The sequence below is a fragment of the Alosa pseudoharengus genome, unplaced genomic scaffold, assembly GCF_046254945.1.
Source record: "Alosa pseudoharengus isolate Yale_2024_CS ecotype anadromous, Long Island Sound unplaced genomic scaffold, YU_APseudo_1.1 YU_APseudo_1.1_scf_20, whole genome shotgun sequence".
Lineage (NCBI taxonomy): Eukaryota > Metazoa > Chordata > Actinopteri > Clupeiformes > Clupeidae > Alosa > Alosa pseudoharengus.
Genome location: NW_027468664.1, coordinates 22,220,973 through 22,248,086, shown reverse-complemented (window position 1 = coordinate 22,248,086; position 27,114 = coordinate 22,220,973). Strand labels below are relative to the sequence as shown.

The 27,114-nt window shown below is 46.2% G+C and overlaps 1 protein-coding gene across 7 annotated transcripts in view; it reads left to right on the top strand.

Moving 5' to 3' along the window:
• The window catches only part of LOC143136259 (scavenger receptor cysteine-rich type 1 protein M130-like), a 46,666-nt gene that overhangs the window by 2,669 nt on the left and 16,883 nt on the right, over window positions 1–27,114 (top strand). For 6 of the 7 annotated variants that reach the window (XR_012989284.1, XM_076296864.1, XM_076296862.1 and 3 more), the window contains exon 3: window positions 23,899–24,207. Coding sequence is in view for 6 of the 7 variants with exons in the window: in XM_076296864.1 (XP_076152979.1) it covers window positions 23,899–24,207 (309 nt within the window). In the remaining variant the exon portion in view is untranslated. Of the gene's footprint in view, window positions 1–17,782; window positions 17,893–23,898; window positions 24,208–27,114 lie in introns of those variants that run through there. The other variant, XM_076296866.1, reaches the window with a different exon arrangement.

Genomic DNA, 27,114 nt, shown 5'->3' with positions numbered 1-27,114 from the left:
ATTCAGAGATATGCTTGAGAAAGAATGAGGAGAAATATGAATTTAGCAAGTACATACTGCAGAGCAGGTGTGAATGCATTAGTAGGGGAGGCTAATTGATGGCACTAATCAATGGTAATATTTGCTTCAAGTCAAATACTTTAATATACATATCTGAAAATATAGCTCCACAGTCTGCGTTTCAAACATTAAAAAAAAATGTCTTCGACAAAAGACATCAGGTTCCTTTCATAAGGGGAATGGGGAATGGCAGGACGCTGAGCACTCAATTGGACACACATTCTTGTGACTGCGCTCTCTGAGCACATGTACGGTTCTGTAATCTTCTTAGTGTGCCGGGTAACCTTCACCTCTTTCTTGTCTCTCTTCAGCACTAAGTGCACGCGCTGTTTTGGAATTACTTTTGTGCGCTTGGTGGCCTGTACGATTGAGCTTAACCTTCTTAACACTGGAACCAGGAGGCAGAGGGGGCAGAACCGGAAGAGAGACGCCCTTGTCCATTATTTGGGAGACCCATTCCACAATGTTAACTGTACTCGCCTTCTTGCGAACAGTTTTAGCGGAGTGACCTTGCATTACACAAGGGGAGGAGTGGACAATGGCGGAACCCGGAAGTAGCACAGGATCTTTGTGTCGTTATTTACAGCATTTCTCTGCAATACTTCCTCATGCTTAGACACTTGTTCTCAGACCCTCGTGCAATCAGCCAGATGACGCAAGAAGAGGTCTGTCTGCTGCACTCTGCCTGCTTCTTCACATGGGCTGTCGGGGCTAGACGTCTCCCTCTCCATCGTCTGCCTGTCCTCATCCATTGAAGCCTTCTCTCCATTTGTAACACGTGCAGGTCCCACAGAACACTGAATTTGTGCTATGGTTGGATTACTGTGTGTGTCACTGTCACCGTCATTGTTGTCATAATTGTCATCATTATAATTTTCATGACTATCTTCAGCCAAAGGAGGGGTTGATATGGCAGCTACAGCTTCCAAATACACGGTATGAGAACTTCTAGTATGACTATGGACAGACGGCGTGTCTTGTTCTTGGTCAAGGAAGGCTGTTTCATTGGGAATTGGTGTTTCTGATGGAGGGCCATCTAAAGAATCTATAAAATATAAAATAACATGGGTCAAGGTAAAGGTATAAACCTGTTCTATGACTTTCAATTACCAGTTTGTTTGTGTGTGTAGATCGATGTCATCAGACACAGACTTACCATGCATACTACTAGTGCTAGGCTTACACTGGTTATTACACTGAAGCAGATTCCTCAAACCTTCTGGATTATCAAGAGGCTGCAGATGTCCACAGCAGAAGGGACAGCACCTAGCCAAGATGCTGTTTGTCCATCAGTTAAAAAAAAAGCAGAGATGTATGGTCCAGTCATATATGGTCCAACCATACTACTTCATGATGGAATAAAAGAAATGAAAGGGGAATTCTGGTGATATTTCATTTTAGCTATATTCTGCAAATACCAACCTGCTCTAAATCAGGTGCTTGCCAGAGTCCATCTACTTTGGTCAGGAAATCCCATATAAGGCTTTGCAATTCAGCATCATAAAGCGGCCCAGATTCCCCTGAATGTGCATGCTGAAGAAGTAAATGGAATTGGGCAAAATCACCATAAAATAATAGCCGACAAAGAGCCATAAAGACAAAATGTTATTTTTAAACTATTTTTTTGAAGGGTTTCAAAGGGAACAGCAGCACATTCAGTGTGTAATGGATTCATGATGTCTCAGTATGATATAGGAAACAAAAAAGAATAAATAAACAAAGATATATGATTATGTTTTGCTAGCAGCAGCGGTCTTAAGTGAGTGTGCATTGTGTTTAAGCAACATACATGTTGAATTTACATTAGATGATGTTCTACTTATTCTTTCACACAAACTTTTGTCACAGACCACTTGGAGGTACAAACAATATCGGACTTTTGGTTGATGTGACCATCAGTTAACTTCCAAACAGGCACTTTACTTTGGATAGACAATAGCAATACATCATAGGTGTGATGATAAATAAAGTCTCAGACTCAAGTGCAGTTTGGTTCTGTTTACTTAGTGAAGGTACAAGTCCACAATCCAAAGAGTAGCCGACAGCAAGCCAAGGTCAGTACACAGGGAAATCCAAAGACAGGCGAAACAATCCAAAACGTAATCCAAAAGGCGTTGTCAAAACAGACAGGCAAGGTCTAAACTGGAAAAGGCTAAACAGGTAACTCTCAATGAATAACTACAAACACGGCTTAGTAGAGTTCATACAAACAATACCTCACATCGAGGCAACAGATACAAAGTCCTTTTATAGAGCAAGTCTACTAATTGGATATCAGTCACAGGTGTCAAAACTCTAAGGAGGCCGTGCAAGACTGGAGTGGGCGTGTCTGTTGCTGTCCCGAATGCCGCAGCGAGTCAGGCCTTACAGTATCCCCCCCTCTACGGGCGGCTCCAGACGACCCTCTAGTTGACGGACGACCACGTTGACGAGGTGCGGGGCAATCTGGATGGGTGCGATGGAACTCTCCAATGAGAGATGGGCACAGAACGTCCCGTGCCGGGATCCAGGACTGCTCCTCCGGGCCATACCCCTCCCAGTCCACAAGGTACTGTAAACGGCCCCTCCGCCGCCGAGAATCCAGAAGGGTCTTCACCGCATACGCCGGTTCACCACCTATGTCCAAAGGTGCCGGAGCGTTCACAGGGGTCACTGCCGGTGGATTCATGGGACTGTAATGGACGGGCTTGAGGAGAGAGACATGGAAGGTCGGAGATATCCGATATCTCTTGGGGAGCTGGAGACGATAAGAGACCGGGTTAATACGTTTAATGATTTTAAAAGGACCAATATATCTGGGACTTAGCTTGTGACAGGGGAGACGGAGTCTGATATCTCGCGTGGACAGCCACACTCGTTGTCCAGCCCGGAACTCCTGATGAGGGCGACGTCGTCTGTCTGCAAACCGCTTCTGGGACTGGATAGCTCTCTGAAGATGCACATGCGCATACTCCCAGACTCTCCCACAGCGATTGAACCAGTCCCCTACTGCCGGAACATCAGAAGAAGACACCTCCCAAGGAAACAGTGGCGGCTGGTATCCTAAGATGCACTGAAATGGTGTTAAACGTAGGGATGTATGACACAATGAATTTTGAGCATACTCAGCCCAACCCAGATAGCGCCACCAGTCCTTCTGATTGTTTTGACTGTATTGTCTTAGATACCTCCCCAGTTCCTGATTCAGTCTTTCCGTCTGACCATTAGATTGTGGGTGGTAACCCGACGACAAACTGACGGAGATTTGTAGACGCTGGCAAAAAGCCCTCCATACTCGGGAAGTAAATTGGGGCCCCCGATCGGAGACAATATCCTCCGGAATCCCCAAAAACCTGAAAACATGATTAAACAGACACTCCGCCATTTCCATGGCGCTGGGTAAACCAGGCAAAGGGATTAACCGGCACATTTTAGAGAAGCGATCAACAATCACCAGGACGGTGGTAAAACCATTGGACAGATGGAGGTCAGTTACAAAGTCCACACCGATATGAGACCAAGGACGATGTGATACCAGGAGAGGCTCCAACATACCTTTACGGAGGTCTCGTGAAGCTTTAGATTGAGCACAGACAGGACTGGACAATATATAGTCCCGGACATCATCCTTTAGAGAACGCCACCAGTATCGTCGTGAAATCAGCTCAGTTGTCCGGGTGATTCCTGGATGACCTGAGCTGAGGGAGGAGTGTACCCATTGTATTAATTGCGGTCTCATAGTAGCAGGCACAAATACCTTTTGAGTCGGGGTCTCGGGTGGTGCTGGTTCCCTTCGAAGGGCCTCTCGTATTTGGTCCTCGATCTCCCATCGCACAGGAGCCACAATGCAGGATGGTTTTACGATCGGCTCTGGGGTCGAGCGTACAGGTGGACTGAACTGCCTGGACAGGGCGTCCGCCTTCCCGTTCTTTGAACCTGGGCGAAAGGTGATAGAAAAATCAAACCGGGTAAAAAACAAAGCCCATCTTGCTTGTCTGGAGTTGAGTCTCTTAGCCTCACGGATGTATTCCAGGTTCCGATGATCCGTCAACACCACAAAAGGGTGCACTGCCCCCTCCAGCCAGTGTTGCCACTCCTCCAGAGCCAATTTCACTGCAAGTAGTTCCCGATCACCGACATCATAGTTCCTTTCTGTGGGAGACAACTTATGGGAAAAGTAAGCACAAGGGAACAGCTTTGCAGGATTGCCATGCCTTTGAGATAGGATAGCGCCCACCCCAACCTCAGAAGCATCAACCTCAACCGTAAATGGGAGTGAGGGATCAGGTTGTTTCAGTATGGGAGCCGAACAAAACAGTGTTTTTAATTTGTCAAACGCCCTCTGAGCTCCCTCATTCCACGTCAAAACCCCCTTTCCTTTCCTGACGAGAGCCGTGAGAGGGGCTGCTAACGAGCTGAAACCCCTAATGAACCGCCTATAAAAATTGGCAAATCCAAGAAAGCTCTGGAGATCCCTCACCGTTCTCGGTACAGACCACGTCTGTACTGCCGCCACCTTGTGGTCATCCATCATCACCCCTTCTGGTCCAAGGACATACCCAAGAAAAGCAATGGTCCTCTGGTGAAACTCACATTTCTCGGCCTTCGCAAACAGTTGATGCTCTCTGAGGCGCTGGAGAACCTTTTGGACATGTTGAACGTGCTCTACTGGATCAGAGGAATAAATCAACAAATCATCAATAAACACGACTAAAAACTGTCCCAAAAACTCTCTAAAAATGTCATTCATGAAGGACTGAAAAACGGCGGGAGCGTTAGTAAGCCCATAGGGCATTACTGTGTATTCATAGTGCCCCCTGGTGGTAACAAAAGCCGTTTTCCATTCGTCGCCCTCACGAATTCTGATTAGATTATAAGCACTGCGAAGATAGAGTTTAGAAAAAATTGTGGCCTTGCGCATTTGTTCTAAAGCAGCAGGGATCAAAGGCAGAGGATAGCGGAATTTTACTGTGCCGTCGTTGAGTGCCCTGTAGTCGATACAAGGACGGAGGCCTCCATCTTTCTTCTTAACAAAGAAGAATCCGGATGCGGCAGGAGAAGTAGACGGTCTGATGAAACCTTGACTCAAGGCCTCATCCACATACTTCTCCATGGCCTCAGTTTCTGGAAGAGACAAAGGGTATACACGGCTACGAGGTAGTGGAGCCCCAGGTAACAAATTGATAGCACAATCCCATAGCCTATGTGGTGGTAATTCAGTTGCTTTAGATTTAGAAAAAACATCAGAGAAAGTGTGATACTCAGATGGTACCGTTGCAGCGATAGGCACAGCCTCAGAAGGACTTTCAATAGATGTAGATCGGCTGGGAATAACGAGACAAGAGGCAAAACATAGTGGACTCCAAGATTTTAATTCACCATCCCTCCAAGATATAACAGGGTCATGGAGCTGTAGCCAGGGATACCCCAGCACTAACTGGTCATGGGGAGAATTAATAACCAGGAGTTGCAATTGTTCTTGGTGAAAAGCACCAACCTGCAACGTCAGAGGTACAGTCTGGTGCGTGACTCGTCCAGTGCCCATAGGCCGTCCATCCAGCGCATTTACCGTAAGCGGTGGATTGACACACTGCAACGGAATTCTTAAATTAGCAGCCAGTGTGGCATCGATGAAATTACCAGCTGCCCCTGAATCAATCAACGCTGGAACAGACACAACATTGTTAAGGTAAAACAGTTGAGTAGGTAGAGTTAACTGCTGATGTGATACATTATGCAAAACAGTCACTCTTACCCCTGTGCTGACAGCTGAGGGGTTCTTGGGACGTGTAGGGCAGTTTCGAAGTTGATGTCCTGCCTCTCCACAGTACAAGCACTGCAGCCCGTGGCCAATCCGGTGGTAAGTATTCCAGTCTTCAGGTAAGTATTCCAGTCTTCAGGTAAGTATTCCAGTCTTCAGGTAAGTATTCCAGTCTTCAGGTAGAAAGTGCCACTTCGACCTTCTGTAGCTCCTCTGAGAGCACAACTTGAGCTTGTCTCTCAAATCCCACTCTAACACCAACTGTGTCTCTGGGCCTTAAAAAGCCCTTCAGCTCATCAGGCCCTGATCGGTCTCAGGTGTGTTGGGATATCGTGTGTTTGAGGGGTGGAGTTTCCAACTCCCCCAGCAGATGGAGCCAAAGCTGTCCGTGACTGCAGCCATCTCAGGGGAACGTAGCGGCCCTCCAGAACGCAGCCTCTCGTGACATCACACATCCCCCCCTCGAGACCGACGTCCTCGTCGGGGTGAAGGAGGCGAAGAAGGCGTCGCGCCGGGACAGGGCATCCGCATTGCCGTGGCGCTTGCCCGCCCTGTGAACAACAGAAAAGTTAAATGCTTGCAAGCTTAAAAACCATCTGGTAATCCTACTGTTAGTCTCCCGGTTCCTGGCCATCCACTGTAGAGGGGCATGATCTGACACCACCGTGAACCGTCGTCCCAGGAGGTAGAACCGCAGGGATTCCAGGGCCCAGGTCACAGCGAGGCATTCCTTTTCCACAGTGGAATAGTTCTTCTCCCTTGGAAGTAGCTTCCTGCTGAGGTAGAGAACGGGATGTTCCTCACCGTCATGTGCCTGGGCGAGTACAGCACCCAGACCCACCTCCGAAGCGTCCGCCTGGACAATGAAGTCCTTCTTGAAGTCCGGCGCCACCAGGATCGGACTGGAACACAGGACTTGCTTCAGGTCGACGAAGGCCGCCTCCGCCTCGGGAGTCCTCCTCACCATTTGTGAGTGGCGTTTGGTTGTCAGCTCTGTTAGAGGTGCAGCAATGGTAGCAAAATCCGTAATAAACCGTCTGTAGTAGCCGGCTAGGCCCAAAAATGACCTCACCTGTTTTTTGGTGATGGGCCGTGGCCAGTCCTGTATGGCCCGCAACTTGGCTTCCTGAGGCTTGACCAACCCCCGCCCAATGGTGTACCCCAGGTAGTTCGTCTCGCTGAAGGCCAGCCTACACTTTTTTGGGTTTGCCGTGAGCCCTGCTTCCCCGAGTGAATCAATCACAGCCTGTACCCGGGGCAAGTGGCTGGCCCAATCGGGACTTTGGATGACTACATCGTCCAAGTATGCTGCAGCGTACGTGGGGTGTGAGGACGCGGTCCAGCAAACGCTGGAACGTGGCAGGCGCTCCGTGGAGACCAAACGGGAGCCGGGTATACTGGTAGAGCCCCCCTGGTGTGGCAAAGGCCGTCTTCACCTTCGACGCCGTGGTCAGGGCCACCTGCCAGTAGCCTTTGGTGAGGTCAAGGGTGGTTATGAAGCGAGCATGCCCCAAGGAGTCTATCAAGTCATCCACCCGAGGCATGGGGTATGCATCAAACTCGGACACTTCATTTAATTTCCGATAGTCATTGCAAAATCGTACCGACCCGTCTGGTTTGGGAACCAGTACAATGGGACTTGCCCAGGCACTTTGGGACTCTTCGATCACCCCCAGCTCCAGCATCTTCCTTACTTCCTGGGCTTGGACCCACCTGAACCTCTTCTCTCCCTGGTTCCTTGGTCCCTGTGGGGGGTAGACAACTGAACAACGCCTCCCTGGCGTGCCACTTCTTCAACAGGTTAACATGGTAAATCTGCTCAGGCTTTCTTTTATCCGGTTGCCTCACCTTGTAGTTTACCTCTCCCACCCGTTCAATGACCTCATATGGCCCCTGCCAGGTTGCCAGGAATTTGCACTCCACGGTTGGCACCAGGACCAGCACTCGGTCCCCGGGCTTAAACTCTCTGGGTTGAGCAGATCTATTGTAGGAGGCTTGTTGTTGCCGTTGTGCAGTCTCCATGTGTTCACGCATCATGGGATAGACAGCCTTCATTCTCTCTCTCATGGCCCCGACATGCTCGATCAGGGTCCGCTGTCGGCACAGTTGCTCCTCCCAGGCCTCCTTGGCGATGTCCAGCAGTCCTCGGGGTCTGTAAGACAGCAAGAGCTCAAAGGGTGAAAAACCAGTAGACGATTGAGGTACCTCTCTCACCGCAAACAGTAGGTACGTTAGCAGCTGATCCCAGTTGCGCCCATCTTCCCCGATCGCCTTCCACAGCATGGATTTTAGGGTTTTGTTAAAACGTTCGACGAGCCCGTCTGTCTGGGGGTGGTAGACCGACGTTCTCAGCTGTTTGATTTTCAGCAGAGTACAGAGTTCTTTCATAACTTTGGACATGAATGGACTCCCTTGGTCTGTCAATATCTCCTTCGGGAGCCCCAGACTAGTTGACAGAAGGAACAACTCCTTGGCGATCTGTTTGGACGTAGCCTTCCTCAGCGGGATGGCCTCCGGATATCGGGTTGCATAGTCCAGGATGACCAGAATGTACTGATGTCCCCTGGAACTCTTCGGTAAGGGCCCAACGATGTCCAGTCCAATTCTCTCAAACGGGGTCTCGATAATGGGCAAGGGAATGAGCGGGTTTCTATATGTGGGCTTTGGCGCCACCCGCTGACACTCAGGGCAACCACGACAATAGTTCTCTATCTCTTTGTGCACCCCTGGCCAAAAGAAGCGTCGCAAGATCCTTTCTTTCGTTTTCTCCACCCCTAGGTGGGCCCCTAGCGGGTGGGTGTGTGCTAGGTTGAGTACGGTGGCCCGGTGGGGCTGTGGTACAAGGAGCTGTTCATGCACCTCACCATCTTTCTGTACCACCTGATACACTAACCCCCGGTTTACTGCAAAATGGGGGTAGGTAGGGCTTGTCCTATCCCCTAGCACCACTCCCTCTATCACCTGCACATTCTTCAAAGCATTTGTAAGAGTGGGATCCTGTAACTGGGCTGTACCATACTGGCCTGTGAGAGGGGGAAGCTCTTTGGTGCCATGGACGTCTTCCTCGCTGGAGATTGGAGCACTTCCTGGGACCATGTTCTCTTCCTCCGTGTCTGGACCAGTCTCTGAGTCAGCCTGGGCACCTGCCATCCCTGCAAGAGCACAGGCTGGAGTTAATGGTTCTGAGGGTTGTATTTGCGTGTTCTCCGGATACGTCTTACCTCTCCGCTTCCGAGGTACTCGGGTCAGCCTCTCCTGAGTCTCCCTCCACAGTTGGTGAAAGGCTGGGCAGTCTCGCCCAATTAGGACAGGAACGGGTAGGGAATCAACCACACCCGCTGTCGTGAGGATGGTTCCCCTGGTGGTGGTCATCGCGAGTTCAGTGGTGGGGTAGTCTCTGGTGTCTCCATGGACACAGGAGACCGGGAGGATTTTCCCTGGGGTCAGATACGATGAATCCACCAGATCCTTATGCACCAGGGTGACCCGGCTACCGGAATCTAGCAGAGCCTCCACATCCTGGTGATTCACCGTCATCGGGCAGGTGGGGGGTCGTTCTTGGGCGCCATCTACGACTCCCACGAGCGAAGCAAAAAGGTGGGCGGGTGGTGAGCTGGAGGACTCAGCAGTGGGCATAGGCTCATCCGCTGGTTTCCCACACTGCCAGGAGATGTGTCCCATCTCCCCACACCGGTAACACTGGCGGGTTTCACTCTCCCGGTGTCTTCTTCCTGGTGCCGGCTGGTTTCGGGCTCCCCCTGGAGCCTGGACAGCTCCTGAAGTGGCTGGATTGGATCCCTTGGGGTTCTTTGGACGGGCTCCTCCCGTCTGTGGCGGGGACGCACTCTGGGGCTCCTTCCTGGAAGCCAGAAGCATCTCTGCTGTGGCTTGGTACCTTTCCACGGCTTCCACGGTTAGGTCCGCTGTCGTCAAGGCCTGTTGACTAATGAGCCGTTTCGCCTCATAAGGCAGGGCCCGTAAGTATTTGTCCACCACCACGGCCTCCACTACTGCAGCTGTCGTACTCTTCTCCGGGTCCAGCCATTTCCTCGTGATCCGGACAAGTTCATGCATCTGTGCACGAGGGGGCTGGTCTGGTTGGAAGGTCCAGCTGTGGAACCGCTGGGCCATGCCAAACTTGGTGAGTCCACCTCTGCTGAGGATCTCCGCCTTCAGTGCATCGTAGTCAGTCGCCCTGTCAGAGGCCAGGTCCCGGACGGCATTCAGCGATTCCCCCGACAGAAAGGGGGCTAACAGTCCAACCCACTGTACCTTGGGCCACGCTTCCCTCGTGGCTGTAGCTTCAAAGGCGTGCAGGTACGCCTCAACGTCATCTGTGGCCCCCATTTTGGTTATAAAATCACTCGCCCTTATTGGGCGGACATTACGAACGGCCAACTGTCTCTGCAATTGCAGTTCCTCTGACTTCAGGAGGTTGGCTCTCTTTTGCTCCTCCAAGAGAGCCACGTTCGCTTGCGTCTGGGCTTGCTGGCCAGCCACCAGGGCTTTCAAAATGGCCTCCATTTTGTTTGGCGGGAGGTCTACGGCCAATTTAGAAAATTGGGATATCAGATGTTCAGTGTCCTCCTCTGACATGCACTATTCACGTTTGAACTGTGCCCGCATTCTCCACCATATGTGATATCATGAGAGGCTACACGGCTCTTGGCGGGACAGTTCAGCAGTGCAAGGACACAAATTTAGGGTATAACGAAGGTTTTTAATCAAGTTCTGGGGAATTAACAAAAAGGTAACTAAGGATAAGGTTGATCGTTCAACCGTCAAAACTTAAACAAGGTCTCTTCAAACGAAAAGTCATAGTCCCGATTCCCTCAGGTAAATCTCTTTGTGAAAACTAGTCTTCAGCCTTACTTTAGACAGCACTGCAGCCCGTGGCCAATCCGGTGGTAAGTATTCCAGTCTTCAGGTAAGTATTCCAGTCTTCAGGTAAGTATTCCAGTCTTCAGGTAAGTATTCCAGTCTTCAGGTAGAAAGTGCCACTTCGACCGTCTGTAGCTCCTCTGAGAGCACAACTTGAGCTTGTCTCTCAAATCCCTCCCCCCTTCAGCTCATCAGGCCCTGATCGGTCTCAGGTGTGTTGGGATATCGTGTGTTTGAGGGGTGGAGTTTCCAACTCCCCCAGCAGATGGAGCCAAAGCTGTCCGTGACTGCAGCCATCTCAGGGGAACGTAGCGGCCCTCCAGAACGCAGCCTCTCGTGACATCACAAAACATAAACGCTGCTGTAAGCGTCGTTGTCGCTCCTCCCGGGATAACGGTGTTCGGCCCAGTTGCATCGGCTCCGGAGGAGGGAGAGGCTCAGGCTCAGGAGTGGACAGAGCAGAAAATACAGATGCTCCAAAAGGCCTTCGTTCGCGCAGCAAATTGTCAATGGAGATGGACATTCGTATGTAGCGATCCAGATTACGCACATCAGCACGACAGGCTAATTCTGCTTGCAACTCTGGGTTGCAAGCAGACCCCCGACGATATATGGTCAGTAATGCTACTTCATCCCATCCGCTGCTTGCAGCCAGCGTCCTGAACTCTACAGCATAATCCGCGGCGGAACGTCCTCCTTGACGAAGCTCACATAATAAATTGCCAACGTCTCTGCCAGCTGCGGGGCGATCAAATACCTCCTTGATGAGGGCATGAAACCCACTCTCGGATGTCAAAGCGTCATGATCCTGGTGCCACAATGCAGTGGCCCATTCAAGTGCTTTCCCAGAAAAAAGCGAAATTACAAAATGAATCTTGTCGGATTCCGAAGGGAATCGGACCCGATAATGGGTGAGATACAGAGAACATTGCATCAAAAAACCCTTGCATTTATTTGGATTCCCGTCATATTTCTCAGGCAAGGCAATCACTGCGGGTGATGGATGGCTTGGACTTACAGGTGAAGGAGGTCCAGGTGGTCGGAGATTAGCCCGCATCAGATCCACAAGCTCCTGTAACATTCGGTCCGCACTTGATGCTTCCTGCTGAGTTCCTGCTGAGTCTGTCATTTCTTCGGTGAGGTATTCTGTGATGATAAATAAAGTCTCAGACTCAAGTGCAGTTTGGTTCTGTTTACTTAGCGAAGGTACAAGTCCACAATCCAAAGAGTAGCCGACAGCAAGCCAAGGTCAGTACACAGGGAAATCCAAAGACAGGCGAAACAATCCAAAACGTAATCCAAAAGGCGTGGTCAAAACAGACAGGCAAGGTTTAAACTGGAAAAGATAAACAGGTAACTCTCAATGAATAACTACAAACACGGCTTAGTAGAGTTCATACAAACAATACAAAACTCTGGGGAGGCCGTGCAAGACTGGAGTGGGCGTGTCTGTTGCTGTCCCGAATGCCGCAGCGAGTCAGGCCTTACAATAGGAGTGATTAACATTTAAAAAATCTAGACTAGAGTATCTCAACATTTGACACCTCTGATATGTTTAGTTATAAAGACGTAAATAGCCTGTTATAGTTACCAAAATGATAGCCAAGGAGCCAGAAGTGAACACAAAACTGTGCTTTCATTATACAACTAAACACACAAAATACTTGTATAACCCTTGAGCCAGCTCCTATGTGACCTAAATGGAGATACAGTGTTTGTTTGCACCTCCAACAGCATGGCGTACCTGGTTACCTCCCAAAAACAAATGCCCTAAATGCCCACAAATACCCATATGTTTGTGTGAAAGAATACAGTATACAGTAAGTATAAGTATATATACTCTTTTATCCCAATCTGTGAATTAATGAAACACACACAGCACACAGTGTACACATAGTGAGGTGAAGCACTAATCCTACTGGTCGGGGTTCGGACCGGCAACCCTCCGGTTACAGGTTCGAAGCGCTAACCAGTAGGACACGGCTGCCCCATACCACCATAACCCTTACCTTTGTCCTAAGTCACAGAATGAGCTCAGCGGTCCGGCGGTAACTCAACAGGCTTGGTACTTCTTCTGTAACAAGGGTCGCTCGTTCTTCTGTAACATTGGGATTTATTAAGTTTTGTTACATTTTGTTACACTTTATAATTGGAGAAGACAAAGGGGCCTCTGCATGGATGTCATTGTAGAGCAGTGCGATGTGCTCAATTATTTAGGCTAGCTCCAGAGTAGGCTAATGACGCCGCGAATACAGACACGGCCGTTTATTATTATTGATTATCATTATTATTATTAGAAAGCCCCTCATTGGTCGAGGCCCCTGTAGCTGAAGCCCAGGTAAGCCCCTGCATTAAGGCGCCAGTGATGGCACTTACCCCGAATGATTAGTCAACCAGGCAAGATTGCCCACGTCCCAGCACGGCAGCCGTTGGTTCTGAACTCAGCAGTCCGCTGTCCCTCTCTCTTGTTCAACAAAGACATTAGCCATTTATCCCATTCCTCATTAACAAATGCAGCACAGGTGTGCTGCTGCATCCACCCCAACACCCCAGCTCACAGGACTGGGCCACGCCCTCATCCACAGCAACTATTATCGTAACACACCCGCTTACACTACGCTCAGAGCAGCTGCAGAACAACAGCGAGCAGAAAACGGGCTATGAAAAAAAAATGAATGAGAGCCCTGTGGTTGATGGCTCGCTGCCAGCGTCTTGACGTCTGGACATTGAAAGGTCAATTTCAATCTAAGAGCACCAGAGCTGATCAGGTTTAGGCGGTTGCGATATTTTGACTGCATGTGCACATTGGCTGAATCCCTGCTCGACAAGATGGGACGTGGGGACAAGATGGGAAGTGAGAGAAGGTGAACTCTCTCCCACAACATTCCCAGCACCCCCTTAGGTTGTACAAACGCTCCCCAGGCCCCGTTGAGAAACGCTAGTCTATGGCATGCAAACATCATTATAAAACAGCTACAACGAGCTTGAAAGTGTCACGCTGATATTTTCTGTCTGGATGAAATAGCATACCACCATGCTGTTCGAGAGTCGCAATGGTAAATGTGGCTTTTCTCTAGCTGGTAGCAACTGATTTGTGCATGCCTACAACTAGTTTATCTTACTCATTCTCGCTGGAGTTTGATTGTTGAATATTATCAAAAGCTTGTAACGTTCCCATTAAATAAATCTGTGTTTTAGGATACACTGGCTCACTTTAGTTGTTATCACAAATTACAGTGGTTAATATCCGTTAAATAACCATCTGCTAATCATCTTCCAGACAGGACCTTTCCTCTTTCTTTGCCATCCTTGCGTCTTTTTGTTTCCCCGGTCCGTATTTACAGACCAAGGCCATCGGTCACTGTCCGTGGTGCTGAAACATGGTGCCTTTTGATCAGGGGCAACAAATGAATCTGTAGGACAGTGGGCCATAAATAAGACCATGCTATGTTACTACATTAAATTGAAATGCAGCATATTTTTGTCAATATATCACTGCCTCAGACAACGCACCATGGTGACCCCAGATACTCACTCGTGTCATGGGCCTGGTGATCTCTGCTGTCAGCAGCTACACAGCGCCCCCCTATTGCTACATGTAAAACTGTGGTCACATCATGAACTGCAGCTAAGCATTAAAAAGCTTTGGACAGAAATTCCCAGTGGCTGACATGAGTTTAGGACTAACGACTAAGGCCAAAACAAATGGAGCTCAGGCCCCAAATGAGGATCCCCTGCTGTAGGGATAGTGGAAGAGTATCTGAGCATAATCTTCAATAACTTTCTGAAATTCGCTTCCAATACTGAGGAAATCCTCAGGAAATATCAGCAACGACAGAACCTCTTAGGGCCTTAGTACCCTTTGTGGGTCAGTAAGAACATATTTACTGTACATCTTTTATTATTCCTTTATTGAGGGCACCATTACATTCTCATTTACCTGCTATTTCCATTCTATCAGTATCAGCCTTTCAAATTAAAAGTGCTTACAAAATGCAGGTAAGGTCAGCTCCAAGATCATTGGCCTTCCTAAACCCTTTCTTCCTGTGAGCAGCAGATGATCAGGCTAGCTGGCAGGATTCTACATGACCCCTCGCATGTGCTGCTCTCTGTCTTTGAGTGGCTTCCCACTGGACGACGGCTCTATAGCCCATGCTGCAGAACACAGAGGAGGTAGGCAACCTTTGTTACGGCTGTCCAACTCCGCAACTCTCAACTACCCCTGACCATCTGCCTGCTACTGTTATCTGCACCTTCTCTCACACACTCAGACTCTCCTTTTGGTTGCACCATCTTACCCAGCACCCAGTGACTGTTACTGGCCTCTCTACTGAACTGGTATCATATCCACCTTATTCAGCATACTGGTTTGCCATGGCATCATAATTTTGGTATATTTCACTGCTATGGTTTTTGATATTCATGAGTATTCCTTCTGTGTTTTTTGTGTCTCATTTCACTTTTATCATGCTCACTGAATATGTATGTATTTAATACTGCAGGCACGGATGCACTTTACAGCATATTTATATTTTTACAGCATATATATACATTTACATATAATTATATTTATATTTAAATCTGTGTGCCATGTTTATACTACTCTATGGGACTTTGCAAATTGCCCCTCACGGACACATAAAGTGTTATGAATTCAATTGAATATCCTCCAGCCAAAGTGACTAATGGCTTCCATCATGCTGACTGGATATGTATTTATTTACATTTACATTATTAGAATAAGCAGAATGTGCTTCTGACTTTTATCAACATGTTAAATCACACAAGCAGTCTGGGCAGGGTCAAATGCCTCTCTCCTTCTTCCTTGCTGATTTCACAAGACATCACATTCCAACATGACGTCCTGCCAGGGTTTCAAACACTGGAGGGTGAGAGCCCCTAGTGGTTTGATAGGGTACTGATGGGAGAGCACCAAGAGCTGAGAAACCTGAACACGTGACCAAAAATATGAGCACTTGCTATGTTTTATATGTTATATAAAATATGACAATGTATATGTCCACTGAAGAAAAGCTTTTAGCTTTCTGACTTTTGGAGCCCAAGACTGCACAAGACACCTGCTTCAAACTTTTTTCCATATGCTCAGTAATGCCAACATTACATTTGTATTATTAGAATGAACAAAATGTGCTTCTGACTTTTCTCAATATATTAAATCACACAAGCTGTCTGGACAGGGTCAAATGCCTTCTCCTTTATCCTTGGTTGTTCTAGTAGGATTTCACAGCATGATGTCTTGCTGGGGTTTCCAACATGGGAGGATGAGAGCCCCTAGTGGTTTGAGATGGTACTGATGGGAGAGCAGTATCAACACCTAGAGCTGGGTCTGGTCTAGTTAGACATGGTATATTCATGATCCTAGTTCATCGCCAATCTAGTATAGGCTATCCGTAAACATTCCATTGCATCTTTGTTTACCCGTGAGTGTGACAGAGGCATCAGAACTGACTGAGCACCATTTGCAGCCAATGATGCTGACCCTCTTCCAACCCAACCCTTGACCCAAAACAGACAACCCGGGTTAATCCCTTCAAATCAAGCATCAACCCAGGCTCCACCCTGTTCGGAGCCCTGATTTAAACAGGTATTAGGCTAGGCTATATGTCACATATGTCCAATTAGTTGTGCTTATACTAATTATTTGGGTATCCCAATCACATTGGAATTCTTTTTGTATTCAGTAAAAGATAACAAAGTTAAAGACCAAGTCAGTGAGCTTGTAAGTCATTAAGTTGTCCAGCTTTAGCTCAGTCTCACATTGCAGCACTTATTTATGCAAATAGTGAACAGATAGTAATTTACATTAAATAGAATACTAAGAGATACAGGTTTGGACAGTGTAGGTCTGAGGAATGTATACAAATTATTAGAACATGCCACTGAAGAGCTGCACATCATCACTGCTAATAACTTTTCGACAAACAAGGTTATCAGTGTTATTAATGTTATACAAAATATGTGATCAAATCACATCTGTGTATGCTTATGGACTTAATTATATGTATACATTTTCACGCAGCTGGTGATGGGTGGTGTCTAGAAGGGATACAGCTAAGGGTTAGGGTTAGGATTAGGGTTAGGTTACTTCCTGTCCTGATACTGTTTATTTCTATGGAGATTTCACTGGAGATTTCACTATCTGTTACGTGACTTCCGTTGTTAGCTGTATCCCATCTAGCCACAACCCTGGTGATGCTCCATGTATAGACTCTTTTTAGATCAATTTGCGCCCCTAGTGGATGATACGTGACATTGCAAGGGAAATAACAGGCCTCTGTTCCTCATTCAGCATTGCATAATGTGTATGTCCATTCTGAATTTAAAATGGATTAGGCCAATTGATTCCTTTTTCACTTATTCATTTAGAATTATTTTACACAACACAAGACCGCACATATCGTGAAGCTTTTGGCTTTGGCTCTCCACTTGCAGGGAGAAACTGTGACCTCTCCTGAGCAGCCACTAAAGACTTCTTAAAAAAAATTTCGAATTGCTATCATTATTACCAAACACACTTTGGAAAGAAGAGTAGTGTAAATAAGGATGCACACATTCTTCATTCTTTTACATTCTTCCGCATGGTAAAATATACATCTATATTTTTTTCAAAACTATTCTCAAGCTCATGTTGATCATGTTTACGGTTATTGACTGACACTGTTTTGCTTTGGCAGGAGCAACAGCTCCTGTTTACACACTGTATGCCACCTGCACCCCCCCCCCCCCCTCCAACAAGCACAAATCTTTGGTAGGTGCAGTGACTTCCTGACCACAAGGATGCGTCTGTGTGACTTCAATGATGAGCATGCACAGGGGGTGGGCTGACTGTAGAGACGCGCTCTCTCTATCTCTCTCTCTCCCTCTCTCTCTCTCTCTGTGCTCACTACCAGTTTGACATATATGGAGCGCAGTCTAAACAGCGTCTTCTGATTTGCCACCGAAATGTTTTTGATGATTTCCTATCGCTCTGCTAATATGGTCACATCGAGTGTGATTGGCGGCTCAGGGATACGCATAGGGTCTAGGTGAGGAGAGGAGAGCACAGCTGTGTCAGTGAGTCTGGGAGAGCAGAGGTGAGGGTTGTGCAGTCTGCTGAGCCCCAAACTCAGAGCTTCTGCTGGGGGAGATGAAGATGGAGGGCTGCCTGTGGATCATTCTCTTGGCCTCTGTGGCTCTAACCAACCAACAAGGTAGGATATGATTTATTCCACAAAATCAAATGATACTTTCACCAAAATATGATCAGATTTCTTAATTTATGTAGTCAGTCTCTTAGTTATGTTGAAAGGTTTGAAGTCTGAAATCTAAACAGCATTCTGTCACAGTGGTGTGCTTGCCTATGTGCATACATTTTAGTACTAATGTATATCAGCCCATTCTACATATTGTAGAGCAACTTGTAGAGCGACTTGTGATTGTAGCTTTCAGTAGTTATGTCAATGCTTTAGGAATGTTAGTTGTTTTTATTGAGAATGGCAGTTCCTCTACAGTATGGAGTTTACACTGAGCTTTTAAATAATGATGTAGAATTTTAGGCAAGCATACCATATCTTGCTTATTTTTATGAAGAATATTAATTTCTGCTGCTTTATGTGTGGACGTGTACAGTATTTGAGTAATTGCATTGTTCCCAATAACATGTGGTTGCTATACAAGTAAAGTGAATTCAGCAGCTATGTGTTGTGTGGTATTAGGCCATAAGTGAACTGTTGTGTTGTGTGTTGTACCTTGCTTGGGTCGGATTTGAATGTTGCTCCAGCAATTGTTCATATCCATTGCGGAGCACGTGGTGGTAGGAGGCCATTTTATAGCCATTTGGTAGGTGGCCAATTAGTGATGCTTTAGGTGTGTTTCAGTACCATTCAGTGAGTTGGGCGCTTATTTTGGTACATGGCTGTTGTGCCTCGGTCTTGTTTGTGTTGGTTACTTTGTTGCTGTTTGAATTAAATGATATCAAATTGGTTTGTTTCCTTTGATCAGCTCATATGGTCCCTTGTGTGACATGGGCTTGTTACCCTCTCTTGAAGTCACCATCTTTTCCTCTGTATCATGATTTCTTTTTCTCTCTTGGTATCATTCTTTCTTTTGTGTGGGTGCTCATCTTCACATTTACCTCCGTTTTTAAATCATTTATAGATATAACTACTATATACACTATCTATAGATATAAATACTTACTGTAACTAGATGTACCGCAAAGCGGTACAAAATATGACCGCCACTCAGTCCTACATATTCTCTCCAAAAAAATGAATCACTCTTGTCAGTTTGTCTTTATCTCCTACTCCTTCATCTACTCTTGCAACTTTTGTGTATGTAAATGAGTGTGTGCATGTGTGCGTTTGCTTTTGTGTATGTGTGCTTCTCTCTATGTGTGTGTGTTCGCTTGTGAGTGTGTGTGTGTGTGTGCGTGTTCACTTGTGAGTGTGTGTGTGTGTGTGTGTGGGGGGGGGTAATGGGGTATGTCTGTGTGTGTGTGTGTTTATGTGTGTGTGTGTGTGTGCGTGTGCCTGCATTTGTGTGTTTTTATACATGTGTGTGTGTGTGTATGTGTGCGTGTTTGTGTGTTTATGTGTGTATGTGTGCGTGCTTGTGGGTGTGTTTGACTTGGGTGCGCATACGTGTTTGTGTTGATTTGTGTGTGTGTGTGCATGCCTGTGTGTGTGCATGTGAGTATTTGCATGGTCGCCTGTGTGTATGCATGTTTGTGCATGTCTACTATGTTTGTGTGTCTTTATGTGTGTGTGTGGGTTAAGGTGGTTCACAATATGGTATAAGTAAAAGTTTTCCAAATTTTGCCAGATCGCATTTTGCCTTGTTCCTATTGACATTTTGAACATCTGTACCAAAAATTGAGCCAATAGGACGCCAGTAAAGGGTGGCACACTTTTTCACAATTGCTCAACCTAAGAATGCATAACTTTTGCAGGAACCAGAAACTTGAACGATATAAAAGATAAGTATGGTCATTAATAATCTCTCCCTGTACTTAATAAGTACTAAATGAGCAAGAACATTAGAACAGTTCAAACACTATTCGCAGTATGATGACTCCTCTCTCTGCGCTGTCGTTGATGACCTTCAAGGAATTAACTTTTTGACGCAGTTTCTGATCTGTGATAATGGACCTCACATCATCAGGGTTACTTTTGCCATCCATTTGGCCTTCAGTAAGAACCTCAAAGAAGTGGATTGAGCAGCAAGTGATGAGGCAAGAGATGGCAGCTGTACTGCTCTTGTGGAAGAAAGACTTGGCATCAAATCTTTGAGCATCTTCCCAGGGCGTCTTTCAAGATTTCTCAGCATTGTCTCTTTTTTTCAGCATCAACGCAAGCATCAAGAAATGCCAGGGCGAGGAGTTCTTCTGATAGATACCACAAATGTCGTCCAATGCTATTCAATGCAGCATCTGCAATTCTTTTATCCATATACAGAAGACTTATGCCAATACATCATGTATTGTGTGTGTGTCAATATTGTGAAAAAGTGTGCCACCCCTAAATGTGCAGCAATTGACTCCATTTTTGGTGCAGATGCTTACAATGCCAATTGGAACAAGACAAAATGTGATCTGGCAAAATTTGGTGAAAATAAATTTTGTGAACCACCCTAGTGTGGGTGTCAAAAACGGATCAAAAAACAATGGTTACGTGTCATCCTTGTGGGGCTACATGCCCACCAAGTTTCGTGCACCCCGGTCTTTCAGTGTCCAGGGAATTGTTGACACAAAATTACGGAAGAAAAAAAATATGAAAATAAATAAATTAATTAAAAAATCCAGTAGAAAAAACTCTATATATAACTCTATATGACTGCTGCTTCACTGTGCGGCGGTCATAATAAATCATGCTTGTCAATTGGTCTCCATCTCCTACTCTATTCCCTACCTTTGCAATTTATGGTATGTGTATCTAGGTGAGTGTGTGTGTGTGTGTGTGTGTGTGTGTGTGTGTGTGTGTGTGTGTGTGTGTGTTTGTGTGTGTGTGTGTGTATGTGTGTATGTGTGTGTGTGTGTATGTGTTCATTCCTGTGCTTGTGTGTCAATTTCTAAATGTTAAATGTGTGTGTATGTGTGTGTTTGGGGGGAGGGGGGGTACCTGTGTGTCTGTGTACAGTATTTGTGCTACTGTGTGTGTGCTTCTGTTGTGTGTGTGTGTGTGTTTAATGATTTGTTTAATGAAAGGTTCTTGTCAAGCAAACAAAAGTCAAAACAATATCAGAAACAAGGTAGAGTCCAAGAGGTCGCAATAACTTTAAAAACACTAAACAGGGATTAAGGCGTTTGTCAATGTTTTGGCTGTTGTCCCTACAGGATTCACAATAAGTATTTTGTTGCTCTGATTGGTTAGGTCTGCTTAGGCAGAGGCATTTTTCCCTGTATCGGTTGAAACACGCCCCATAATCACATCCCAGTTCTCCAATTCCAGGCTCATATTCTGAATAGAGATATAGATACATCAAGTTAGTATGACTGCCTAGCACTAACGCGCTAACTAGGGTATAAGTATAGTATAAGTATATATACTTTTTTGATCCCGTGAGGGAAATTTGTTCTCTGCATTTATCCAAATCCGTGAAACACACTCAGCACACAGTGAACACACAGTGAGGTGAAGCACACACTAATCCCGGCGCAGTGAGCTGCCTGCAACAACAGCGGCGCTCGGGGAGCAGTGAGGGGTTAGGTGCCTTGCTCAAGGGCACTTCAGCCATTCCTACTGGTCGGGGTTCGAACTGGCAACGCTCCGGTTACAAGTCCGAAGTGCTAACCAGTAGACCATGGCTGCCATGAGTGACCATTTCCATAACACCAAAAAGCAGGACATATGCGGCATATCAATAAATTACTATGGTGTACATAGGACTCTGGTATACTCTCATTTACAATACAATTTTGTGTGGTTTAAAGATGATGTTTGTGTAGCTGAATAGGAAAAAATATTAATGAAAAGTCAAAAAGTGTTTGTTCACAGTATTTGTATTTATTCAATACCTTGTGGTGTTCAAAAACTTACCACTGAGATTAATCATTTAAAGTGCAGAGTGCCACAAAGCATAACATGTGTGGACTTAAATGTAAAAACAAATAACAGGTAACATACATAATAAAAAAATGTTTTTTTTTGGAGTGAGTGAGTGAGTGTGCAGCAGTCCACCTAAGCAAACTCCACATTCACCCTCTGTAGCAGCTCAGGAGACAACAGCGCCTCTGTTATCATGGCTTCCAAGCCCCCACTGCCCCTGGGCCTGTTTACAGTATAACCTGCAGGGACTGGTACAAATAACAACATAGCAACTGTTGTTTTCAAGCCAATAAATATAAATATTTCATGTAGCCCATCAGTGAAATCATAAGACTAGTGTACTCACCAAAATAGTTGATTATCTATCTGCAATACTTCTGTTCTTTCCTAGCCTGGCAATTTGCCATCCCCTTGGTAAGCTTCGCTTCTACAAGGGTCTGGGATCTCGGCTATTGACGAACGTTTGCAAGCTGGATGCGTGGACTCTGTAGAAGTTTGAAACGATTGGATCTGATTTCACCCAATCGCTAAAGTTTGGCCGTGACGTATGTTATGCGCCAGCTCGATCGTGAAGTAAGCTACACTACAACACTCAGAAATTGCCCACAACAATTATCATTCCCCACCAAAGCGAACAAGATGGATGTAAATGACCATGCCAGCTTTGCGATACAAATGTAAGAGTTAGTGGAAGAATAGCAAATAACTATTCAACAGTAAGGTTGAAGATAACATATTGTAACGCCGATGAGAAGTTAGGAGACGGGGAGGCTGATATATCGTTCCAAAACTCCGGTAGTTTATTTCCTATAGATGTACAGGCTAGTGCACGGGCAACAGGAGGTGTCCACTACAAAACAACAAAATGATCGCTGATAAATCACGGTCTCAATCACTCGTCATTCACACTCATCGGCCAACAACACAACGCAACACAACTCAGTCGCACGTAATCCACTTCTACTCTGACTAAACTTAGATGTCTTAGAACCCCCTATTCTATTCCCTCCCCTTAGCAATCGCTAACCTATCCACACACCTAAATATTCCCTCCCGGACACCTCCCCCCAATCAAAACACATCAGCACTCATTGACACATTCCATGACACAGGAGGGAGAGGGAGACACAAACACTCGCGCACACACACACGCACACGCCGGGAACACAGAAAGCCCAACACTGGGGCAAATAGCCTCAGCGATACAATATCATCACAATTGTCAAAGCTAGATGTGATCATTGAAAACACGCCGCTTCATTCATACCGGGTCTGCCGCACATGCTGTAATTTAATATCGAGGCTACTGCGCGATACAAATCAAACGTTTCCCAAATCCCATAGAGTAGGGCCACGACATCTTTGCCCGAAATAAAATGTGTTAAACACTCTTTTTGTTCGGAGTTCAGGTCCTGAATATTTGGAAGCGTAGCCAGCACGGACTGAATTGCTTCATTAACTTATGCCATTGCCAAACTCCTCGAGGACTACAATTCAAACACAGCGCAGAATCTCGACGTCGTCTCTCACAACTCCCGCCTCCTGCTCGCTGATTGGCACGGAGTCGAATCTACCGCTGCAAACGCGGCCAATGGCCGGAATCCCAGACGGAGTGGTGGAGGGAGATTAAAATCGAGCGGAAGTACGTAGGAAGGCAATTAAGCCAGGCTAGTTCTTTCCTGGCTGTATCCAAGAGTTTTTTGTTTCCAGTGAACTTCTTGTTCAGCACATTTTATGTGGAGAGCTAGACCGTATCCCTACTTGGCCGATGAGGCACTGAGCCAGGCAGTCAACGGCCGTGGAATGGACGGCCGTTCTGGACTTTTCCAGAACACACAGATTGCCAGTCCGCCCTTGTGTGTGTTCTTTAACCAATGATATCTGCTCAGATATTTATCTGACACCGCTTTTAGCCAATCATTTGTTAGACTTTATATGTTACGGCATTGGACATTGTGCTGCGACCCAGCAAAGATTCTAGAACTCCGCTCTTCAAGCCTGTCTCAAAAAGGAGGACAAATACGGACAAATACTTGATGTTGCGCAGGACGCAGGACAGGGCATTGAAAATCAGGACTGTCCTCCCTAAAGCCTGAAGTCTGGCCACCCTAGCGCTAACGTTATAAGAGTTGATTTATCATATTTATCTCTTTGTCTCTGTCTCTCCTTTAGGTACTGTGAGGTTGGTGAATGGAGGCAGTCGATGCTCTGGGAGAGTGGAGGTGTATCATGCAGGAGAGTGGGGCACCGTGTGTGATGATGAGTGGGATATGACTGATGCTGAGGTGATGTGTAGAGAGCTGGACTGTGGTGATGCTGTACAGGCTCTGATAGAAGCTCACTTTGGAGCAGGATCAGGGACCATCTGGATGGATGATGTGAGCTGTAAGGGATCAGAGTCCACACTGAAGAGCTGTGGCCACAGGGGGTGGGGTAGCAGCAACTGTGGACATGATGAAGATGCTGGAGTCATCTGTTCAGGTAAGCAGCATAACCATGCACCTAATTTAATCTAATTCATATATTCATTATTAAATCATTAAATTACAAAAATTGAATTAATATTAACTATTAATTAAATATTAATATTATTAAATAATATTAACTCCATTATTATTATTATATTGAAATGGTACTACATGGCTGGTATTATAACTGCAGTGTGAATGAAATGCAATTAAATGGAACTAGATCTATGACCGCCGTTCAGCTCTGTATGACCTGTCTGCAGAAAATAAATGTAGCCTAGCTGCTCCATGTTTTTGTATTTACTTTGATTCTGTCTGTGTGTGTGTGTGTGTGTGTGTGTGTGTGTGTGTGTGCGCGCGCGCGCACTGCATGTGTTGAATTTTAATAAAATAATTTCAGTACACTTGAAGTTTAGGTGATGTTTATTTACAAGGTAGTTAAAGTGGATTTAGAGGCTGTTTTCAGATATAATGGGTGGATAACACGTGTGAACAGGCATGGTACTGAAATGGATCTGTGTGTTGAGACACAGGCACACGAGTGGACAGAACTTTTGGTGAATGTGTCCTTACATACAGTGAATACTGTGGGTGGTGAAAGTTAGTTTACTATAGTGCCACACAAAACTATTTATGTTGTAAGTGTGTATGCTTATTCATGAGTGCGTGTGTGTGCTACACGTGTGTTTGTGTATGCGTTTGTGTGTGTGTGTGTGTGTGTGTGTGTGTGTGCGTGTGTGTACGTGCGTGTGTGTGTGTGCGTGTGTGTGCGTGTCACCTGAGCCACCTGGTGCAATTCATGCCCAGTGCACAGAACTTGGTTGTGGACGTGCGGTCCAGACGCTGCCCGCAACTGTCAGAGTGGCACCTGAACACAGAGGTGACACTTTGGTGCTGGACAAGTCAACCTGTTTACATAGAGAGAGACTGCCTAATAATAGGCGTGGTTCTCGATTCTCAACGACAACCTATCACTGGGCCTGGATACGTTAGCACACAACTGACCGAAAATGCTCCTCTATGCCTTTCCCCCACTCGAGCTCATCCCAGCTCGAGCTCATCCCAGCGTGAAGACAGAGGGCCACTCAATCATACCTTTCACCCCACACTGATCAACCCAAACCTGGATGGGCCTCAGGTTAATGCTGCACGGCCAGTCTATCTGCCTGGTCCCTGAGTAGGCGAGACCACTGAGAACTGGGATACCGCCCTCAGTCATTGAAACTATTCAGACTGCAAGAGAACGGTCTACAAAGTCTCTCTACTCTATGAAGTGGCAGCAGGGGCGCAGCTACCCATTTTTTGAGGGGTATGCAACAACAAATTTGCACCCCCCCCAAAAAAAAAAAACACAAACAAGTAAAGTCAAACAAAAGGCCAATAATTTACACTATTAGTGTAAATCATTATTTTTTAAGAAATTCTACCAATTTGAACTTAACCGAAGTATTGTTAAATGGTGTGGTGCATTGTGCATTGTCACTTTAAGAGTCTAAAAGGTTCTAATAACGTCCTTTTGCCAGCTGTTGCTCACAAAGGATAAGGCTGATCCAACTCTAGCCTTTGTTTGCCACATTGACAGCACAATATTAAGCTATTAATATTAGGATTGTTAGGAAATGGAAACATGTAATGAGTTGTTGCTAGCGTGACATTTCTGTTTGCAGTTTGCCATTAAAAGTTCAGTATGAGCATAGCCACCTAGATATCTTAATGGAATTGGTTATGTTTCAATTGGCATATGCTTAGCAAACGCTAGTTAGTCTGGTAACATGAATAACATGAACATGAAACATTTGCCTCCAAGCACAGATGTCACACTTTAAATCCTACCTGTTGCTTTTTACCATCCACTTATTTAACTACTGTCGCATCCATTGACATGCCATCTCATTTTCCCTTTCTTTTTCTATTTTTAGCCCCCTACAGCTTTCATGCATTATCCATCCAAACTCACTACTCGTAGGCTACCTGCTCACTCAGCGCTCACGGCGCCCCCACTCTCTTTTCTATGTCAAAATTCTATGATGGAATCTTATGAGATAGGGCGCCTACTCTAGCCTGTTAGTCCTCTAAAATGTTATTTAACATTGAGGAAATGCAGAAATTATGTAGAAACGTAAAACAGTGGCTACATATAGAATATACCAAATATATTATTATTATTATTTATTTATTTATTTTACCATCGCTTTGGCGCCCCCACGGTGCTGCGCCCTTATGCGCCGCATATAGCGCATACCCACTTCTTGCACCACTGAGTGGCAGGTATTTGCTGACTGATTTACCAGTGTCACAAGAGCTTCAGCTGACTAACTCTACAGCCTGGCTGTAGATGGCATGCTTCATGGGAGCAAACGACAAGGAGCAGGCAGAGTCCTGACAGGCTCGTAGCATCCAGGCTACTCTTGGGCGCATTTTATTTGAGTAGTGGTAACCCGATAGGCAGGTGATGGCATGGTGCTGACGAGTGGTCAGTGTAGCTGGTAGTGTGGCTTCCGCAGTCCGCCTTGTGCACGCTAAGGCCGAGCCGTCAGGCTTTTTCTGCTGTAGACAGACACAGAGTCAGTACGCTGCTTGTGCTAGACTGTCAGCTTGTGGTCATGACTGCTAACCATGCGTGGGCCACCCTGATAGAAATACGTCATATTATCAGGGCTCTATTATGTAGCATCAGCTAGATGAGCACGCCCACCACAGCCAGACACTAGGGACATGTCAGTATCCTGCTTGTGCTAGGTTGTAGGTTTGTGTTCATGAAAACCAACCATGATGTGTGCGATGCACCTTTGTGGCAACTGTTATGCAGGACACATTGTCCATCGTCGCAAATGAGGTGCTGTGGTTCGCACGGCTCGAAACGTCGCAAACAAAATAAAATAAAACTGTGAATGTCCATACCCCCCAAACTCACACACCA